Source organism: Macaca fascicularis, chromosome 19 (genome assembly GCF_037993035.2).
Source record: "Macaca fascicularis isolate 582-1 chromosome 19, T2T-MFA8v1.1".
NCBI classification, from domain to species: domain Eukaryota; kingdom Metazoa; phylum Chordata; class Mammalia; order Primates; family Cercopithecidae; genus Macaca; species Macaca fascicularis.
This window is the reverse complement of record NC_088393.1, coordinates 4,935,214-4,955,003: the sequence shown is the minus strand read 5'-3', so window position 1 is coordinate 4,955,003 and position 19,790 is coordinate 4,935,214. Positions and strand designations below refer to the sequence as shown.

The 19,790-nt window shown below is 53.3% G+C and overlaps 1 protein-coding gene across 40 annotated transcripts in view; it reads right to left on the bottom strand.

Moving 5' to 3' along the window:
• The window catches only part of ANKRD24 (ankyrin repeat domain 24), a 44,625-nt gene that overhangs the window by 11,523 nt on the left and 13,312 nt on the right, over positions 1–19,790 (bottom strand). For 4 of the 40 annotated variants that reach the window (XM_065536063.1, XM_065536064.1, XM_065536055.1 and 1 more), the window contains 13 exons: positions 15,599–15,685; positions 15,362–15,492; positions 15,197–15,285; positions 13,256–13,320; positions 12,408–12,465; positions 8,387–8,457; positions 8,091–8,197; positions 7,724–7,911; positions 5,889–5,917; positions 4,567–4,647; positions 4,332–4,439; positions 2,018–2,056; positions 1,834–1,932 (listed from right to left, as the gene is read on the bottom strand). In XM_065536063.1, the coding sequence (XP_065392135.1) occupies positions 1,834–1,932; positions 2,018–2,056; positions 4,332–4,439; positions 4,567–4,647; positions 5,889–5,917; positions 7,724–7,911; positions 8,091–8,197; positions 8,387–8,457; positions 12,408–12,465; positions 13,256–13,320; positions 15,197–15,285; positions 15,362–15,492; positions 15,599–15,685 (1,152 nt within the window). Of the gene's footprint in view, positions 1–1,833; positions 1,933–2,017; positions 2,057–4,331; positions 4,440–4,566; positions 4,648–5,888; positions 5,918–7,723; positions 7,928–8,090; positions 8,198–8,386; positions 8,458–12,407; positions 12,466–13,255; positions 13,321–15,196; positions 15,286–15,361; positions 15,493–15,598; positions 16,369–16,825; positions 17,341–19,790 lie in introns of those variants that run through there. The other 36 variants (XM_065536065.1, XM_074025404.1, XM_065536058.1 and 33 more) reach the window with 31 other exon arrangements.

Below are 19,790 nucleotides of genomic sequence, written 5' to 3'. Positions count from 1 at the left end.
TAAGCCACTGTGCCTGGCCCCATTTTTTTTCTTTTTCCCAGGCTGGAGTGCCGTGGCACGATCTCGGCTCACTGTAACCTTCGCCTCCCAGATTCGAGTGATTCTCCCACCTCAACCTCCAAAGTAGCTGGGATTACAGGCATGTACCACCATGCCCGGCTAATTTTTGTATTTTTTAGTAGAGATGGGGTTTCCCCATGTTGGCCAGGCTGGTCTCGAACTCCTGACTTCAGGTGATCCACCCGCCTTGGCCACCCAAAGTGCTGAGATTACAGGTGTGAGCCACGGTGCCCGGCCTCATGCTTGAGTTTTAGGCGGGTGTGTGTGGCTGTGTGTTTTTTTTTTTTTTTTTTTTTTGAGACGGAGTCTCGCTCTGTCGCCCAGGCTGGAGTGTAGTGGCCGGATCTCAGCTCACTGCAAGCTCCGCCTCCCGGGTTCCCGCCATTCTCCTGCCTCAGCCTCCCGGGTAGCTGGGACTACAGGCGCACGCCACCTCGCCCGGCTAGTTTTTTGTCTTTTTTGGTAGAGACGGGGTTTCACCGTGTTAGCCAGGCTGGTCTTGATCTCCTGACCTCGTGATCCGCCCGTCTCGGCCTCCCAAAGTGCTGGGATTACAGGCTTGGGCTGTGTTTTTAATGTGTCTGTGGATCTCTGTGTTTGTGTCTATGGTTGTCTGTATGTATATATGTTTGCATAATTATGTGTTTTCAGAAATACTGGCGGGGCATAGTGGCTTATGCAATCCCAGCACTTTGGAAAGCAGAGATGGGAGGATTACTCAAGGCCAGGAGTTCGAGACCAGACTGGGTAACATAGTGAGACGCCATCTCTCCAAAAAAAAAAAAAAATTAGCCAGATGTGGTGGCACACGCCTATGGTCCCAGCTACTCAGGAGGCTGAGGTGGGAGGATTGCTTGAGGCCAGGGAAGCCAAGGCTGCAGTGAGCCATGATCATGCCACCGCACTCCAGCCTGGACAACAGAACAAGATCCTGTCTCAAAAAAAAAAAAAAGAAGTATCTGTTGCATGTGTATGTATTTGTGGGCATGTTGTCTGTGCGTGACTGCATGGGACGGATGCATACACAGTGCCTGCGTGTGTGATGATGTATTCTTGGATGTGTTTCTTGCGTGTCTGTAAACTGTGTGTTTGTGGGTGTGCCTGCTGTTATCTATGCTCTGCCACGTGCCTAGAGAGTGGTTATCCATCCCTGTGTGTATACGTATGCTTAAAGAAAAGTCCTTTCTGGGTCTGGGTGTGGTGGCTCACACCTGTAATCCAGCACTTTGGGAGGCCAAGGTGGGCGGATCACCTGAGGTCAGGAGTTCAAGACCAGCCTGACCAATATGGTGAAACCCCATTTCTACCAAAAATACAAAAGTTAGCCAGGCATGGTGGCGGGCACCTGTAGTCCCAGCTACTCGGGAGGCTGAGGCAGGAGAACGGCATGAACCCGGGAGGCAGAGGTTGCCATGAGCCGAGATCACACCATTGCACCCCAGCCTGGGTGACATAGCAAGACTCTGTCAAAAAAAAAAAAAAAAAAAAAAAAGGAAGGAAGGAAGGAGGAAGGAAGGAAGGAAGGAAGGTCGGTCTCGATCTCCTGACCTCGTGCTCCACCTGCCTCGGCCTCCCAAAGTGCTGGGATTATGGGCGTGAGCCACTGCGCCCGGCTGTGACTATGGGTTTGTGAGTGCATGTGTCTGGTGGGTACGTTTGCATGTGTGTGAGGCTGTGCGTGCACTGGTGTGGCTGTCTTTTCACTGCTGCAGGAGAGAAGTTCCCCCACCCAGCCCCAGCTCCAGCCCAGCCCTGACTCATCACTGCTCCTACCTCCAGCAGGGACAGCCGGCTCTGCAAACTCTCCACCTCCCGTCCCAGGCTCTCCTTCTCCTCCTGTCTCTCCACCAGCAGCTGCTGCAGCTCTTGCACCTGTGAGCAGCAGTGGACGCTCAGCTGCCTCTGGCAGGAAAGGCTGGGCAGGGGGAGGCCGGCTCCTCCCCACCTTCCCACCTACCTGTCTCTCCAGGCTGTGCAGGGAGCTGGCCTCCGGGGACTGATGGGAGAAGCAGGGACAGGGGGTTGGATCTGGGCAGAAGGTCTCCCTGCCCCACCTCCTGCTTCATAGCCTCCATTCCATGCACATTCACGCAGGCCATGTGCAACTATTGAGCACCTACTGCATTCTGCCTGCTTACTCATTACTATTTATCGAGTGGCTGCTGTGTACCAGGTACCATTCTGTTTAATGACTCATTACTAAGTATTTATTGGGCACCTGCTGTATGCTGGGCCCCATTCATTCCTATTTATTAAGTGCCTACTTCGTGCTATTGTTCTGACCTTTCACTCAGTATTTATTGAGCACCTACTGTGTGCCACCATGCACCATTCTGACCAGTCATTCATTTCTAAGTATTTATTGAGTGCCTGCTGTGTGCCAGTATGCACCATTCTGGCCATTCATTACTAAGTACTTATTAAGCACCTGCTGTATGTCAGGCACTGTTCCATCCGCTCATTCATTCACTCGACAAGTTTATTTTGTTTTTTTTTGTTGTTGTTGTTGTTGAGACGGAGTCTTGCTCTGTCGCCCAGGCTGGAGTGCAGTGGCGCGATCTTGGCTCACTGCAACCTCTGCCTCCCAGGTTCAAGCAACTCTCCTACCTCAGCTTCCCAAGTAGCTGGGATTACAGGCCCCTGCCACCAGGTCCAGCTAATTTTTTTTGTTTTTGACATGCTCTGTCACCCAGGCTGGAGTGCAGTGGTGCAATCTCAGGTCACTGTAACCTCAGCCTCCTGGGTTCAAGCGATTCTCATGCCTCACCCTCCCAAGTATCTGGGACTACAGGTGCGCACCATCACGGCTGGCTGATTTTTTGTACTTTAGTAGAGACAGGGTTTTGCCATGTTGACCAGGCTGGTGTCGAACTCCTGATCTCAGGTGATCCACCTGCCTTGGCCTCCCAAAGTGCTGGGATTACAGGCGTGAGCCACGGCGCAGGCATAGCTAAATTTTTTTGTATTTTTAGTAGAGACAGTGTTTCACCATGTTGGCCAGGCTGATTTCCAACTCCTGACCTCAAGTGATCCGCCCACCTCAACCTCTCAAAGTACTGGGATTACAGGTGTGAGCCACTGCGCCCGGCCAGAAAGTTTTTACTGAGTGCCTCTTCTAGGGCAGACCCTGGTTTCGGCCATTCATTCATCCACTCACTTGAATATTCATTCACCCAATCAATATTGATGATGCCCATACTGTGACCCAGGCACGACCGGCCATGCCTGCCCTCACAGGCTCATAGTCAAATGGGTGGACATACATAAAATAAATGGATGCCCAATAGCAGTAAGTGCTGCAAATAAAAATAAAGAGGCCAGGCACAGTGTCTCACACCTGCAATCCCAGCACTTTAAGAGACCGCGGTGGGTGGATCATCTGAGGTCAGGAGTTCGAGACCAGCCTGACCAATGTGGTGAAACTCCGTCTCTACCAAAAATACAAAATTAGCTGGGCGTGGTGGTGGTCGCCTGTAATCCCAGTTGCTTGGGAGACTGAAGCAGGAAACTTGTTTCAACCTGGGAGAAAGAGGTTGCAGTGAGCTGAGATTGTGCCATTACACTCCAACCTGGGTAACAAGAGTGGCAACAAAACAAAACAAAAAATAAATAAATAAAAAATAAAGCGAACTAGCGAGTTGGCAGGGGGGAGCGGGTGTTACAATTTTTTTTTTTTTAAGATGGAGTTTCACTCTTGTTGCCCAGGCTGGAGTGCAATGGCACGATCTCGGCTCACAGCAACCTCCGCCTCCCAGGTTCAAGCGATTCTCCTGCCTCAGCCTCCTGAGTAGCTGGGATTAAGGCATGTGCCACCACGCCCGGTTAGTTTTGTATTTTCAGTAGAACTGGGGTTTCTCCATGTTGGTCAGGCTGGTCTCAAACTCCCGACCTCAGGTGATCCACCTGCCTCGGCCTCCCAAAGTGCTGGGATTACAGGCGGAGCCACTGCGCCTGGTTGTGTGTTAACAATTTTAAGAAGTGGGCATGGGAGGTGTCTTTGGCAAGGGGCCTATAACGTAGGTGAGGTAAAGAGCTGTGGGAACATCTGGGGCTACAGCATTCCAGGCAGAGGACCCAGGCCGTGCAAAGGCCCTGAGGCAGGACCGCGCCTGGTGAGTTGGAGGAACATCGAGGAGGCCCAGGTGGCCGCAGCAGAGTGGGGAGGGGGAGAGACGGAGGAGGGAAGGTGGGAGAAAAGTAGGGGGCTCTTCATGCCTGCATTGACCCCACCCGGGCTTGGCCCCACACCCAAATCTTGGAGGCCTCCTAACCTCCTGCTGCCTCCGTTCCTTGTGCTGTTCCAGGCCCCGGATCTTCTGCAGGAGGCGGCCCCTCTCCTGGCGCAGCCTCACGATCTCCTCATAGGCATCTCGATCATCCTGTTCCCCTCCCGGCCCGCGGCCTTTAGATGGGGCCTAAGGTTTCCCCATCCCAGGCCTCAGCCAGAGCCCCACCCTGTGCCTGGGGGCTCCCCACGCCTCCTCCCGTACCCGGAGCATCTCTCACCGGCATGGGGATGCTGGCGGGAGGTGGAGGCGCCTTCCGCTTCTTGGGGGCCCCCTGCTTTCCATGGCTGGACATAGAGTTCTGGGAAGGGAGGGGAGAGAGGGTGAAGGGGGCAGATCGGGGTCCATGCCAGCCTCCCCGACAGTAAACCAACCTAGCCAGCCCCAGTCATGTCCTGACTTCCCGTAAACACGGAACCAGCCCCTGCCTCCTCCCCCTTGCTTATCCCAGCAAAACGCAGACAAGACCACCTCCCTGTAAGTTCCAGATCTTACTCTTCACTCTCTGCTCCTCTCTGTGCCTCAGTTCTTTGCCCAGCTAGACCACAGTGCCCACATGTTTTCACTCCTCTGTGGAACAGAGATGCTTTAAAACTGGGAGAGGGGCTGGGCGCGGTGGCTCACACCTGTAATCCCAGCACTTTGGGAGGCCAGGGCGGGTGGTCACTGGAGGTCAGGAGTTTGAGAGCAGCCTGAACAACATACAGTGAAACCCTGTTTCTACTAAAAAATACAAAAAATTAGCTGGGTGTGGTGGCACCCAGCTACTCAGGAAACTGAGGCAGAAAAAGCACTTGAACTCGGGAGGTGGAGGTCGCAGTGAGTTGAGATCACACCACTGCACTGCAGCCTGGGTGACAGAGCGAGACTCCATCTCTCAAAAAATAAACAAAACAAAAAACAAAAAACAAACAAACAAAAAAACTGGGAGGGGCTGGGCACGGTGGCTCACGTCTATAATCCCAGCACTTTGGGAGGCTGAGGCGGGTGGATCACTTGAGGCCAGGAGTTTGAGACCAGCCTGGCCAGCATGGTCAAACCCCGTCTCTACTAAAAATACAAAAATTAGCCAGGTGTGGTGGGTGCCTGTAATCCTAGCTACCAGGGAGGCTGAGGCAGGAGAATCGCTTGAACTCAGGGGGTGGAGGTTGCAGTGAGCCAAGATCGAGCCACTGCACTCCAGCCTGGGCAACAGAGCGAGACTCCGTCTCGCAGGGAAAAAAAAAAAAAAAACTGAAAGAGGGGAAGAGGCCAGATCTGCTTCCCTCCCTGAAGACAACAACCCTCAACAACCTCAGTCCCCACTGCCCTCCGACCCCAGCCCCATAATTTGGCCCCATCCCCCCAGTATTCTCACCCAGTTCTGGGAGTTAGGCTGGGCACACTGCCGCCACTTGGTGGCAGCATACCCTGAAGGTAGGATTCTTTCCAAACAGGTTTTCCCAGGTCTAACTTCCTTCTCTTCTCACAGAGCTTGGGGCAGGGGAGAAGTTAGTGTGGTTGCAGGGAGGAGGGGCTCCTTCACTGCTTAGGGGTCCATACCTGAGATGACGCCTCGCCTGAGTCATCCTCTGTGAGGGCCGGGGAGAGAGGGAAGCAGGGTCAGACATTCTGTTCCCAGCCCCAGGAAGGGCATTGGTGGGCCCCAGGGACTTGTAGGGGGTTCCTGATTTCCCCAAGAATCAGGGCCTTTAAGGTAGAAATCTGGTGCTTGGGTAGAGTGCTGATAGAGCAACTTGGGACTCTTAAAAAGAGAGGACAGGCCGGGTGTGGTGGCTCATGCCTGTAATCCCAGCATTCTGGGAGGCCGAGGCGGGTGGATCACCTGAGTTCAGGAGTTCGAGACCAGCCTGGCCAATGTGGTAAAACCCCGACTCCACTAAAAAAACAAAAATTGGCCAGGCGTGGCGGCAGGCACCTGGAGTCCCAGCTACTCAGGAGGATGAGGCAGGAGATTTGTTTGAACCACGTGTGGCTAATTTTTGTATTTTTAGTGGAGACAGGGTTTCACCATGTTGGTCAAGCTGGTCTCGAACCCCTGACCTCAAGTGATTCGCCCACCTCGGCCTCCCAAAGTGCTGGGATTACAGGCATGAGCCACCTTGCCTAGCAGGGATGCCCTTCTTAGGAGACACAAAGTTTTGTTTTGTTTTTTGGTTTTTTGGTTTTTGTTTTTGTTTTTGTTTTTTTTGAGATGGAGTCTCGCTCTGTCGGCCAGGCTGGAGTGCAGTGGCCAGATCTCAGCTCACTGCAAGCTCCGCCTCCCAGGTTTACGCCATTCTCCTGCCTCAGCCTCCCGAGTAGCTGGGACTACAGGCGCCCTCCACCTCGCCCGGCTAGTTTTTTGTATTTTTTAGTAGAGACGGGGTTTCACTGTGTTAGCCAGGATGGTCTCGATCTCCTGACCTCATGATCCGCCCGTCTCAGCCTCCCAAAGTGCTGGGATTACAGGCTTGAGCCACCGCGCCCGGCCTTGTTTTGTTTTTTGTGTTTTGTTTTTTGTTTTTTTTTGAGACGGAGTCTCGCTCTGTGGCCCGGGCTGGAGTGCAGTGGCCGGATCTCAGATCACTGCAAGCTCCGCCTCCTGGGTTCCCGCCATTCTCCTGCCTCAGCCTCCCGAGTAGCTGGGACTACAGGCGCCCGCCACCTCGCCCGGCTAGTTTTTTGTATTTTTTAGTAGAGACGGGGTTTCACCGTGTTAGCCAGAATGGTCTCGATCTCCTGACCTCGTGATCCACCCGTCTCGGCCTCCCAAAGTGCTGGGATTACAGGCTTGAGCCACCGTGCCCGGCCTTGTTTTGTTTTTTAAGACGGAGTCTCGCTCTGTTGCCCAGGCTGTAGCGCAGTGGCACGATCTCGGCTCACTGCAAGCTCCGCCTCCCGGGTTCACCCCGTTCTTCTGCCTCAGACTTCCAAGTAGCTGGGACTACAGGCACCCGCCACCACGCACCCCCATTCTCCTGCCTCAGCCTTCCAAGTAGCTGGGACTACAGGCGCCCGCCACCACGCCCGGCTCATTTTTTTGTATTTTTAGTAGAGATGGGGTTTCACCATGTTAGCCAGGATGGTCTTGATCTCCTGACCTCATGATCCACCCACCTTGGCCTCCCAAAGTGCTGGGATTACAGGCGTGAGCCACCAATGGCCAACAAAGTTCTTACTGTACAGATGACCCATGAAAGGAGAAGCAGACCCCCTCCTAGACTACTCTAAATGCCCTGGGGCTCCTTGAAACTGTTCTGAGTAGAATTGGGTAAGCTCTGGGACCTCCTAGAATGCAGACAGTCGGGGGTACCTTGAAACTATTCACGATAAAGAAAAGGGGTGACAAGAAGCTGCCAAGAAGCAAATGCAGCGGGGAGATGGGGCTTGCATACCGCTGGGTGGGGAGGGGCGCTGGGCCGCCTCTTGCAGAAGGTGCAGGATGAGCTTGTCCCCCGCCAGCGCGCCATAGTGAGCCGCGTCCTGCCCCAGCGCATCGGTGATGCCCGGCTGGGCTCCGCCCTGCAGCAGGACTTCCACTGTTTCCGGGCTGGCCCCCTCACAGGCCAGCATCAGGGCCGTCCTACCAGGGGAGGGGGCTACTGAGGAGATGAGAACATCCCCCAAGCCCCCACGCCCACCTCAGCACCCAGGCCGGGCTGGGAAGAGGAGGCTGGCTAGATCGCTTTACTCAGAGAGGTTAAGAGTCTTGCCCAAGGTCACACAGCATAGGGTGGACTGGCTGGGAGGGGAGATGCTCACCTGCCTTGCAGGTCCTGATCATTCGCGGCAGCCCCTTGCTGCAGTAGGAGACGGCACAGGTCTGTGTGACACATCTGAGCTGCTATAATGAGGGGTGTTGCACCTGACTGGTAGGGAGGAGGAGGCATGCGATGGCATGAGAAACTGACCCCCGGGAGGTGCAGAAGCCTATATAACCGCCCTTGAGTTTTCACCTTGAACTTTCTCAGGCTTTCAAAGGGTGCCTGAGATACTGCCACTTGGTGGCAGCATACCTCAAGCATAACATCTTCCCCAAAGAGATCCCAGAAGCTTACCCGATCTTGGGGGTTTAGATGTGCCTTAAAGGAGCAGAGCACCTCTGAACAGGAGAGACAACCACCAGCCACTGCAAAAGAGAAAAGGTTGTCTGGTGTGGTAGCTCAACCCTGTAATCCCAGCACCTTGGGAGGCCGAGGCAGGAGGATCACTTGAGCCCAGGAGTTCGAGACCAACCTGGGCCAACATAGCAAGATCCTGTCTCTAAAAAAAAAAAAAAAAAAAAAAGCAAAAATTATCTGGGTGTGGTGGCATGTGTCTGTGGAACCAGCTACTTGGGAGGCTGAAGCAGGAGGACTGCTTGAGCTCAGGAGTTCAAGGCTGCAGTGAGCCATGATGGTGCCACTGCACACCAGCCTGGGTGACAGAGTGAGACCTTGTCTCAAAAAACAAGAAAAGAAAGGAAGAAAAACAAAAGGGGGAAGAGTAGGGGTAGAGTGAGACTTCAACCTTTTCTGGGGACTTTCTGCCTGGGTGTGACCCTGCCCCTTTATTTCATGAGAAATTCCCACGTACCCTGGGAGATTTGTAACAAAGGCAAATTTTGCATTTTACAGATGCAGGAAGCGAGGCCCAACCAGGCCTGAGGTCACCCAGTGGGGTCACAGGAAGAGTCAGATCTAGGATCTAGGTCTGCCAACTGCTAGTCCCAAGCACTGTGGTTCCCTCTACTTTCTGTAGAGACGGGGTCTCACTGTGTTGCCCAGGCTGGTCTTGAACTCCTGGGCTCAAGCAATCCTCCTGCCTCGGCCTCCTGAGGGGCTGGGATTACAGGCATGAGACCCACACTACAGGCATGTGCAACCATGACTGGCTAATTTTTACTTTATTTTGTTTTTTTAGAGACAGGGTCTTGCTATGTTGCCCAGGCTTTTCTTGAAGTCCTGGGCTCAAGCAATCTGCTCGCCTTGGCCTCCTGAGTGGCCGGGAGTGTGGGCATGCACCACCACTCCTGGCTAATTTTCTTTTGGATTTTTTATTTTATTATTATTATTATTTTTGAGACGGAGTCTTGCTCTGTCACCCAGGCTGGAATGCAGTGGCCAGATCTCAGCTCACTGCAAGCTCCGCCTCCCGGGTTCACGCCATTCTCCTGCCTCAGCCTCCCGAGTAGCTGGGACTACAGGCGCCCGCCACCTCGCCCTGCTAGTTTTTTGTATTTTTTAGTAGAGACGGGGTTTCACTGTGTTAGCCAGGATGGTCTCGATCTCCTGACCTCGTGATCCGCCCGTCTCGGCCTCCCAAAGTGCTGGGATTACAGGCTTGAGCCACCGCGCCCGGCCTTGGATTTTTTTTATGGAAATGGAATGTCACTATATTGCCCAGGCTGGTCTCAAACTCCCAGGCTCAAGCAATCCTCCTGCCTCTGGCTCCCAAAGGGCTGGGATTATAGGGTGGAGCCACCACGCCCGGCCCCGCTTCTGTGTTTATTTATTTTATTTTATTTTATTTTTATTTTTATTTTTTGAGACAGAGTCTCCCTCTGCACCCACACTGGAGTGCAGGGGTATGATCTTGGATGACTGCAACCTCCGCCTCCTGGGTTCCAACGATTCTCCTGCCTCAGCCTCCCGAGTAGCTGGGATTATAGACATGAGCCATCACACTTGGCTAATTTTTATATTTTTAGTAGAGACGGGGTTTTGCCATGTTGTCCAGGCTGGTCTCAAACTCCTGGGCTCAAGCAATCCTCCCACCTCTGCCTCCCATAGCGCTGGGATTACAGGCCTGCACCACTGTGCCTGGCCTATTTATATTTTAAGAGATCCCTCCTACAGCCATTTGCGCAGGACCAGAGTGGAGACAGGGAGGCTCCCCAGGAGGCTGTGCAGCTGAGACAAGAACACAGTCTCTGGAATCCCTGGGTGTGAATTCCAGCAGGTTGACATACAGTCTATGCACAAAAATCCATTTTTTAGTCAATAAACTCTATTTGGGTACCTGCTGTGTGTCTGAGGGAGTATGAGGTTTTGATTGCTGCAAACCTTATCTACAACATGTAGAACAGTGCCTGACACACAGTAGGTACTCAATAACTGTTTTCTGTTGTTGTTTTTTTTGAGATGGAGTCTTGCTCTGTTGCCCAGGCTACGCAGTGGTGCGATCTCGGCTCACTGCAACCTCCGCCTCCCAGGTTCAAGCGCTTCTCCTGCCTCAGCCTCCCGAGTAGCTGGGACTACAGGCGCCTGCCACCACACCCAGCTAATTTTTTGTATTTTTAGTAGAGACGGGGTTTCACCGGGTTAGCCAGGATGGTCTCGATCCGCCCGCCTCGGGCCCCCAAAGTGCTGGGATTACAGGCGTGAGCCACCGTGCCTGGCCTTAATTTTTTATTATTAGTAGAGACAGGGTTTCACCATGTTGGCCAGGCTATTCTCGAACTCCTGACCTCCAGTAATCTGCCTGCCTGGGCCTTCCAAAGTGCTCGGTAACTGTTGAATGACAAAAACCAACGGGCTCCTGTATTGTGACCAGAGGCATTGCTGCCACTAGGTGGCAGCATACTCCAACTGCAGGGAATTCTCACTCAGGGACTAAAATCCCAAAAGCCCAATTTTATTCTGAGTTTCCAAAAGAACAGATGTTTTGTGAGTCGGCAGCGAAAGCCACGCCTGAATTTCATGGGCACAGCGGACAGATCGGGGGCTGTGGGTTCTGGTGCACATCCGTGGGCCCCTTTCCCTCCCTCTGGGAAGGAGATTGGATTTGGTGATTATGAGGGTGCCAGCTGCCTGAAGTTATGGTTTTCCTGATATCTCCTAGGAGCTCCTCAAAGGAAATTAAACCCTAGGGACCTCTCCTCATCCTCACAAAGACCAGGAGTACAATCGGCTGCTCCTTGAGGTCAGATGACCTGGATTCCCTACGACTTACCTGCAGACAAGTTAAGCCTCATCTGTGCAATGGGCTAAAAGCCTGCAGTTCAAAGGGTAACTGGGATTTATGATGGGCTCCAGTGCCTGGCATACAGTAGGTAATAAAAAAGGAGGAGAAGGGCTGGCATGGTGGCTCACGCCTGTAACCCCAGCACTTTGGCAGGCCGAGGCGGGCAGATCACCTGAGGTCAGGAGTTCAAGACCAGCCTGGTCAACATGGTGAAACCCTGCCTCTACTAAAAATACAAAAAAATTTTAGGCAGGTGTTGTGGCACAGGCCTGTATTCCCAGCTACTCAGGAGGCTAAGGCAGAAGAATTGCTTGAACCTGGGAGGTGGAGGTTGCAGTGAGCCGAGATTGCACCATTGAACTGCAGCCTGAGCGACAGAGGGAGATTCTATCTCAAAAAAAAAAAAAAAAGGAGGCTAGGTGGGGTGACTCACGCTTGTAATTCCAGCACTTTGAGTGGCTGAGGTGGGAGGATCACTTGAGCCCAGGAGTTTGAGATCAGTCTGGGCAACATAGCAAGATCCTGTATCTACAACTAAATTTAAAATATTAGCCAGGCATGGTGGTGCGTGCCTGTGGTCCCAGTTACTTGGGAGGCTGAAGCAGAAGGATTGTTTGAACCCAGGAGGTCAAGGATGCAGTGAGCCATGATTGCACCACTGTACTTCAGCCTGGGCAACAGAGCAAGACCCTATTTCATAAAAAGAAAAGGAATGCCAGGAGTGGTGGCTCACGCCTGTAATCCCAGCACTTTGGGAGGCCAAGGCAGGTGGATCACCTGAGGTCAGGAGTTCGAGACCATCCTGGCCAACATGGTGAAATCCCGTCTTTACTAAAAATACAAAAAAATTAGGAGGCGTGGTGGCAGGTGCCTATAGTCCCAGCTGCTGGGGAGGTTGAGGCAGGAAAACTGCTTGAACCTGGGAGGTGGAGGTTACAGTGAGCTGAGATCTCGCCACTGCACTCTAGCCTGGGCAACAGAGTGAGACTCTGTCTCAAAAAAAAAAAAAAAAAAAAGAAAGGAGGAAACAGAAAGCTTCACAGCATGTCAGATCCCTTGGGTCCTGGGTAGAATAACCCCCAAGTCTAGCACCCTCTGGGCTACGGGGTCAGGGCAGGGCTGGGCTGCACCCACCTGCATGGTGTAGGGCAGTCCACCCGCTGCTGTCCACGACGTCCACCACGCAGGAAGCCTGGGGATGGGGCGAGTCCTTTGAGGCGGAGCCATCCTTCTTGCTGCCTGATTTCTCTAGGACTGTCTTCCCCACCCTGGGCTCTGCTATACTTCAGCCCCACCTTTCCCTGGTCCCCACGTGACTCCATTTTCATGAAACTTGGTGAGAAAAGAAAATAGCTGGGAGCTGAGAAGCAGCTGGGAATTTGGGGAGTAGCTGGGAACTCTGCGAGTGTCTGGGTCTAAGAAAGGACCTAGGGCTTGGGGAGAAACAGAACTCAGGAAATACCTGGCACTGGGAGTATATGTACATATATATATATTTTTTTTATTAGATGGTGTTTCACTCGTTGCCCAGGCTGGAGTGCAATGGCGTGATTTTGGCTCACTGCAACCTCCGCCTCCCGAGTTCAAGGGATTCTCCTGCCTCAGCCTCCCTAGTAGCTGGGATTATAGGCACACGCCACCACTCCCAGCTAATTTTTTGTATTTATAGTAGAGACAGGGTTTCACTATGTTGGCCAGGCTGGTCTCGAACTCCTGACCTCAGGCGATCCACCGGCCTCAGCCTCCCAAAGTGCTGGGAGTACAGGCCTGAGCCACCACGCCCGGCTCGGGAGTATATCTTAAATAAGAGAAGCATGTGGATGGTCTGAGAGTATCTGGTTATCCAGGGAGTAGCTAGGGTTCTGGAGTAAAAGGGGCCAAGGAATATCTAGGATTCATAGAGCATCTGGGGGTTCAAGGAACTGCTGGAACTCAGGAGTAGTAGGGGCCAACGGAGTAGCTGAGATAAGAAAGTAAATGACCTGCAGTAGTTGCTTCAAGCACTGTGGGTGCCCGTATTTGGCGGCCAGGTGGAGGGCATTGTAACCTGGGGAAGGAAAGAAGATTTACTGGAGCTCCAGCTATTCAAGTAGCTCCCAGCTGCTCCCCAAGCCATGTCAATGACTTGTGATGAATTTCTGTATCTAGCAAAGCCCCTGAACCCTAGTATTTCTCTCTTTTTTCCCTACAGACAGGATCTTGCTCTGTCACCCAGGCTAGAGTGCAGTGTGACCATAGCTCACTGTAGGCTTCAACACCTAGGCTCAAGTGATCCTCCTGTCTCAGCCTCCCGAGTAGCTGAGACTACAAGCAAGTGCCACCATGTCCGGCTACTGTATTTGTATTTTCTGTAGAGACGGGGGTCTTGCTATGTTGCCCAAGCTGGTCTTGAACTCCTTGGCTCATGCGATCCTCCCATCTTAGCCTCCCAAAGTGCTGGGATTAACAGGCATGAGCCATTGTGCCCCACCGTCAGGTGCTTCTCAAAACCATGCTATTCCCTGTACCCAGAGACTCTCCAAGCCGTGGCTAGTCTGTATTCCAGACAATCCCACCTCAGTGACTCTCCACACCCCCCTATTCCTCAAGCCCTATTGCCTCAGCTACTCCCCATATCCCCAGATACTCTACAGGGTCAACTACACCAAAGTTTCAGCTCTGCCCTTCAAAACCCACAGTTGCCGTACATGTTCTTCCAATCCACATACCCTTGCTCTTCCACATGCCAACTCTGTCCCTGTTTGATGCTCCAAGAATCCCCAGCTACTCCATATACCCTGCCCATCATGCCTGTGGCCCTAAAGCTTCAGATTTAACTGTGTCCCCATGCTAGTTGCCTCCTGAGCCCCAACTAGTCCTTTTGGCCACACATTTTTATCTCAGTTATTCCCCCCAGGTCCCCAGGTAAGTCATACATACATACAAGTTCTCCTTGTACCCCAGCTACTCCAAGAGCTCAAGCTACTCCCACAGCTCCACCTGCTCCCACAACTCCAGCTACTTCTAGATCCCAGCTATCCCACATACCTCAGATATTCCCCAAACTCTACTTGTTATTCTCCTGCCCCAGATACTTTGCAAGCTCAGCTACTCTCACGAATCCAGTTCCTCCTCCAAACTCCAAGTAATTCCCTTCAGTCACTTCCTTGATCTCGGATACTCCCACATCCCAGATACACCTCAAAGCTTAGTTCGTCCAATAGTCCCAGTTATCTCCCAAGCCCCAGGTTCTTCCTCTGCCTCAGTCACTTTCTAGAAACTTCCCCAGGCTGGGCATGGTGGCTCACACCTATAATCTCAACACATTGGGAGGCTGAGGTGGAAGGATCACTTAGAGCCCAGGAGTTCAAGACTGGCCTGGGCAACACAAGGAGACCATATCTTTACTAAGAATAGAAAAATTAATTGGGCCCGTGGTGGTGTGCGCCTGTAGTCCTAGCTACTTGGGAGGCTGAGGTTGGAGAATCTCTTGGGCCCGGGAGGTGGAGACTGCAGTGAGCTGAGATCATGCCCATTGCACTCAAGCCTGGGTGACAAAGGGAGACTGTGTCCCTCCCCTAAAAAAAGAAAAACAAAACAAAACAACAAAACCCCAGAGACTTTGCAGCTATCCCCCAAGCCCCAGCTACTTCCCTGTGCCAGCTATTTCCTCAACCAACTAAACCAATACCTGAATCCTAGTCACTCCCCATCCACAAGCTGTCCACTCGCTTTGCTCGGTGCCAGCCACAGTCTCTGTCTTTGGACACCCCATCCTAACATGCCCCTGTGTGTCTCCCTGGGGCCAGGGGAGGGGCGCCAGAGGGAGCCTCCCCCATTTTCAGCGGGCAACATTGAGGCCTGGAATCAGGGCCTGGCTGGATGCTCAGACTGGGCACCTGGGCTGAGTTCCTCCTCCCTCCCTGGGGCCCAGCTGGCAGTACCTGCCCCATCTGTGCTCATGACATTGGCACCATGAGCTATCATCACCTCCAGACAGCTGGCTGCACCCCGCATGGCTGCCAGGTGGAACCTGGAAGTGAGAGACAAGGGTTCAGCCAGCAGGTTGCACCCCTCAGCCATCTCTCTCCCGGGTCACGGGCACTCACGCGGACTTGCCCTCGGGGTCTAGCTTCGTGGGCACCAGTCCCTTGCGGGCGATGAGGGTGGCCACCCGAGGTGCATCGTTGTTTTCCACAGCTTGTAGCAGCCTCTCGTCACTCTTGCCCCAGTCTTGACTCTGCAGGGCACACCCAGAGGTGCGTGGGGCAGGGTTGGCCCCTGCCCCCTCCCCGTGCCCCCTGACAGGGCCTCCGGGCTCTCACCACCTGCCCCTGGGCACTTGCCTGGCGCCTGCCTCTGGCTGCCGGCTTCGGGATGGGGCAGGGGCCGCAGGGCGGGCAGGAGCCAAGGTCAGAGGGGCTGAGCCGCAGCTGCAGGGGGAGGTGGTCCTGGGCGAGGGGGTCCTCAGACAGTGTTCCCCAAGCCTGCGACCCCCAGCATCTGCCCCCAGGCCCATCACCCCAGTTGTCCAACAAAAGCCCACCACCAGCATCATCCCCTGAGCAGCCCCCTGGCATCTGTTTCCAAAAGGTTGTTCCCTGGACCAGGCGCGGGGGCTCACGCCTGTCATCCCAGCACTTGGGGAGGCCAAGGTGGGAGGATCGCTTGAGCCCAGGAGTTTGAGACCAACTTGGGCAACACAGTAGGACCCCGTCTCTACAAAAAATAAAAAAAGTCAGCAGGGCGTGGTGGCTCATGCCTGTAGCTGCTTGGGAGGCTGAGGTGGGAGGATCATTTGAGCCCAGGAATTTTGACGCCAGCCTGGGCAACACAGTAAGACCCCTTGTGTGTACAACAAAAAAAGTTGTCCCACAACTCATCCGTTAGTGAAAACCACTCCTGCAACATCGCCCCCAGCAAATGGATCCATCAGTCTTTTCCAAACTACCCTCCAAAGTCCCATCTGAACCCCTAAAAGGCCCCCTAAACGTCTCTCAGGAGCATTCTCTGCACTGTTTATCCACAACTGCCCTGAAATGCCACCACTGTCCCCTAAACATCCCGAGGCTTCTCCTCCCAAAACTATAGCCTGAAATGCATTACAAAATGTCTCCCCGAAATTCCTGAAGTGTTCTGTAAAACCATCCTTCCCAATGAGCCCGTCATGTCCCAAAAATATCCTCCAAAAACATCCCTCAACTGTTCTTCAAAACTGTTCTCCAAACCAGTACCTCTTCGCAAAATCGGCTCTCCCAAAATAGCCTCCAAGTTGTCCCCTCAGTGACCCCATCTGTCTCCAAAATGTTTTCCCAAAACTGCACCCCCCAATGCCCTCTAAATGCTCCTAAATGTCCCCGTTTGTTTCCAAGTGTCTTCCACAACATGTCCACATGTCTCCCCAAATGTCTCTTCCATCCCCCCAAAAGCTGCCCCAACCTCTGTCCCCTCCCCCGCCCATCTTTCCCGGGTCTGGAATGAGGGGGTGGTCCAGGTCAGCCGGGGACTGGGAAGAGAGGGAAGAGGAAGTACCCGCGCCCCGCCCGCTCCCGCGCCCCCTCCCCAGGCCCTACCGCGAAGGAGGCGGCTGCGCACAGACACAGCTGCTTCATGGCGTCCGGGGCGCGGGGCGCGGGGGGCGCACGGGGTTCCAGGATGAGGCGGCGGCCGGAGGGGCTGGAGGGACCGCGGGGAGCGGCCGGAAGGCGGGGCTGGGCGCTGCCGGAGCTCCCCGCCCCGCCCGCCCGGTCCCGCCCTCCCTGGTGCCGCCCCCTCCCCCTCGCCCCCCTCGACAGCCCCCTCCCCCACGGGATGGAATGGGAAGACCCAGGAAGGGGGCTGGGAGCTGAGGGAGGGGGCGCCGCCCCGGCCCCTCCTGACCTTGTCGCCTGGAGGAGGATGAGGACGCGGCGCCGGGGGCCGGGTTCCCTCACCCGCGCAAGTGGCTGGCTGCATCTCCAGGGGACCCGCGGGCGTCCATCTCCGCCTCCTCCGAGTCCGCCAAGGGCGCGCAGGTGCCTCCGGGCCTCCGCAGCCTCGCACCGCCAAGCGGCCGGCAGGCTCTCGCCACTCACGCTTTCATTCATTCACTCACTCATTCGTTCAACCATTCGTTCATTCATTCACCGTCCCGCCCATTCATTCATTCACTCACCCATTCGTTCATTCAATTATTCGTTCGTTCATTCACTTATTCGTTCATTCACTAGTTCATTCGATCAACCACTTGTTCATTCCTTCACCTATTTGTTTATTCGCTCACTTTCATTCATTCACTCACCCATTCATTCATTCACTTATTCATTCGTTCATTCACTTGTTCATTCGTTCATTCATCCATTTGTTTATTCGCTCATCTTTTCAGTCACTCATTCATTCATTCGCTCGTTCATTCATTCACGGGCTCAGCCATTCATTCATTCACTCACTCATTCGTTCATTGGTTTATTCATTCGTTCATTCACTCAGTCATTCGTTCATTCACTCAGTCATTCGTTCATTCACTCAGTCATTCGTTCACCCACTCGTTCATTCCTTCACCCATTTATTTGCTCACCCTTTCATTCATTCACTGGCTCATCCATTTGTTCATTCGTTCATTCTTGTATCACCCATTCATTCATTCCCGCACCATTCCTTCCTGCATTCACTCATTCCTGCATTCATTCATTCACTCATTTGTTAATTCATTTGTTGGCTCACCCATTCATCCATTCATTTGTTCACACACCCATTCATTCATTTGTTCATTCCCGCACCATTCATTCATTCTCACATTCATTTGCTCATTCATTGGCATGCCCATTCGTTCATTCATTCACCCACTGGCTCACCCATTCATTCATTCAATCACTCATTTGTTTATTCATTCATTCATTCATTCATTCATCAATGGGGATCTGCAGTCCTACACACCTGAATTTGAATCCAGCACCCCGCCCCTGCCCCAGCCTTTCCTGCCTATAGGACTGGGCCAACAGACTTACCAGTTTTGGACTTCACTTTCCTCCTCTCTAAAATGGGTTTCATAATAAATAGTTCCTACGGCGGAGGGTTACTGGGAGGATTCCCAAGTACTACGCAGCACTCAGTCGACCGGTGCCTGGCATACAGTAAGCGCACAATAAAACTGTGACTCACAGAAACAGCTAGCTGGCCCTGGCACAGCTCTGACATTCTCTAGCCATTTCCGGTCCATTTCCGCCACTCCCGGGACCCGCAGCTCCTCCAGCAGAGGAGGAGCCTTGGGTTCCTCTTAGTCACTGCTGCGTACCCATTGCCTGGCCCACGGCAGGTGCTCCGCAAATATGCATCAGATGAACACTTGGGGGAGTGCTCCTTCATGCAATAAGTATTTATTGAGCACCTACTGGATGCCACGCAGCATTCGCAGGCCTGGAGACTCTGGGAGCACAACCAAGACCCTTACACGTAGCTGGCATTTTAGAAGGAGCCCTGGAGGTCAGGAGCGGTGGCTCACGCCTCTAATCCCAGCACTTTGGGAGGCCGAGGCGGGCGGATCACCTGAGGTCAGGAGTTCGAGATCAGCTTGACCAACATAGTGAAACCTTGTCTCTATTAAAAATGCAAAAATTAACTGGGTGTGGTGGCGGGCGCCTGTAATCCCAGCTACTCAGGATGTGAGGCAGGAGAATTGCTTGAACCCGGGAGGCAGAGGTTGCAGTAAGCCGAGATGGCGTCACTGCACTCCAGCCTGGGTGACAGAGCGAGGCTCCACTGCAAAACAAACAAATAATAACAAAAACAAACAACAACAACAAAAAACGAGGACTTCCAGAGCCAGAATTTAAGAACGACCCAGCAGACAGGCGACAGGGGCTTGAATTCAGTTTGGTTATATCATCCTTGCTGTGTGACCTTGAGCTAATCGATTTCCCTCTCTGAAATTCTCCCTCTCAATTTCTTAACAGTTAAATTAGATAGATAATGGGACAGGCACCAAGGAGGCACTGTGGGCATTTGAGGCTGGATCTTTCTCTAGGGTGGGGCTGTCCTGGGCACTGCAGGGTGCTGAGCAGCATCCCTGGCCTCCACCCACTCCACATCCGGAGCACCTCCAAGTTGTGACAACCACAGATGTCCCAACATTGGCAAGTGTCCCTCTATTAACACACTGACCACTGGCTTAGGGCTGGGTGAGCATTGAGCATTCATTCACATGTCGGTGTGGTCTGTGATTATTCTTAGACATTATTTATTTATTTATTTATTGAAAAGGAGTCTTGCTCTGTCGCCTGGGTTGGAGTGCAGTGGCATCATCTCAGCTCACTGCAACCTCTGCCTCCCAGGTTCAAGCAATTCTCCTGCCTCAGCCTCCCGAGTAGCTGGGATTACAGGCACGAGCCACCACGCCTAGCGAATTTTTGTATTTTTTTTTTTTTTTGAGATGGAGTCTCGCTCTGTCGCCCAGGCTGGAGTGCAGTGGCGCAATCTCAGCTCACTGCAAGCTCCACCTCCCAGGTTCATGCCATTCTCCTGCCTCAGCCTCCCGAGTAGCTGGGACTACAGGCGCCCGCT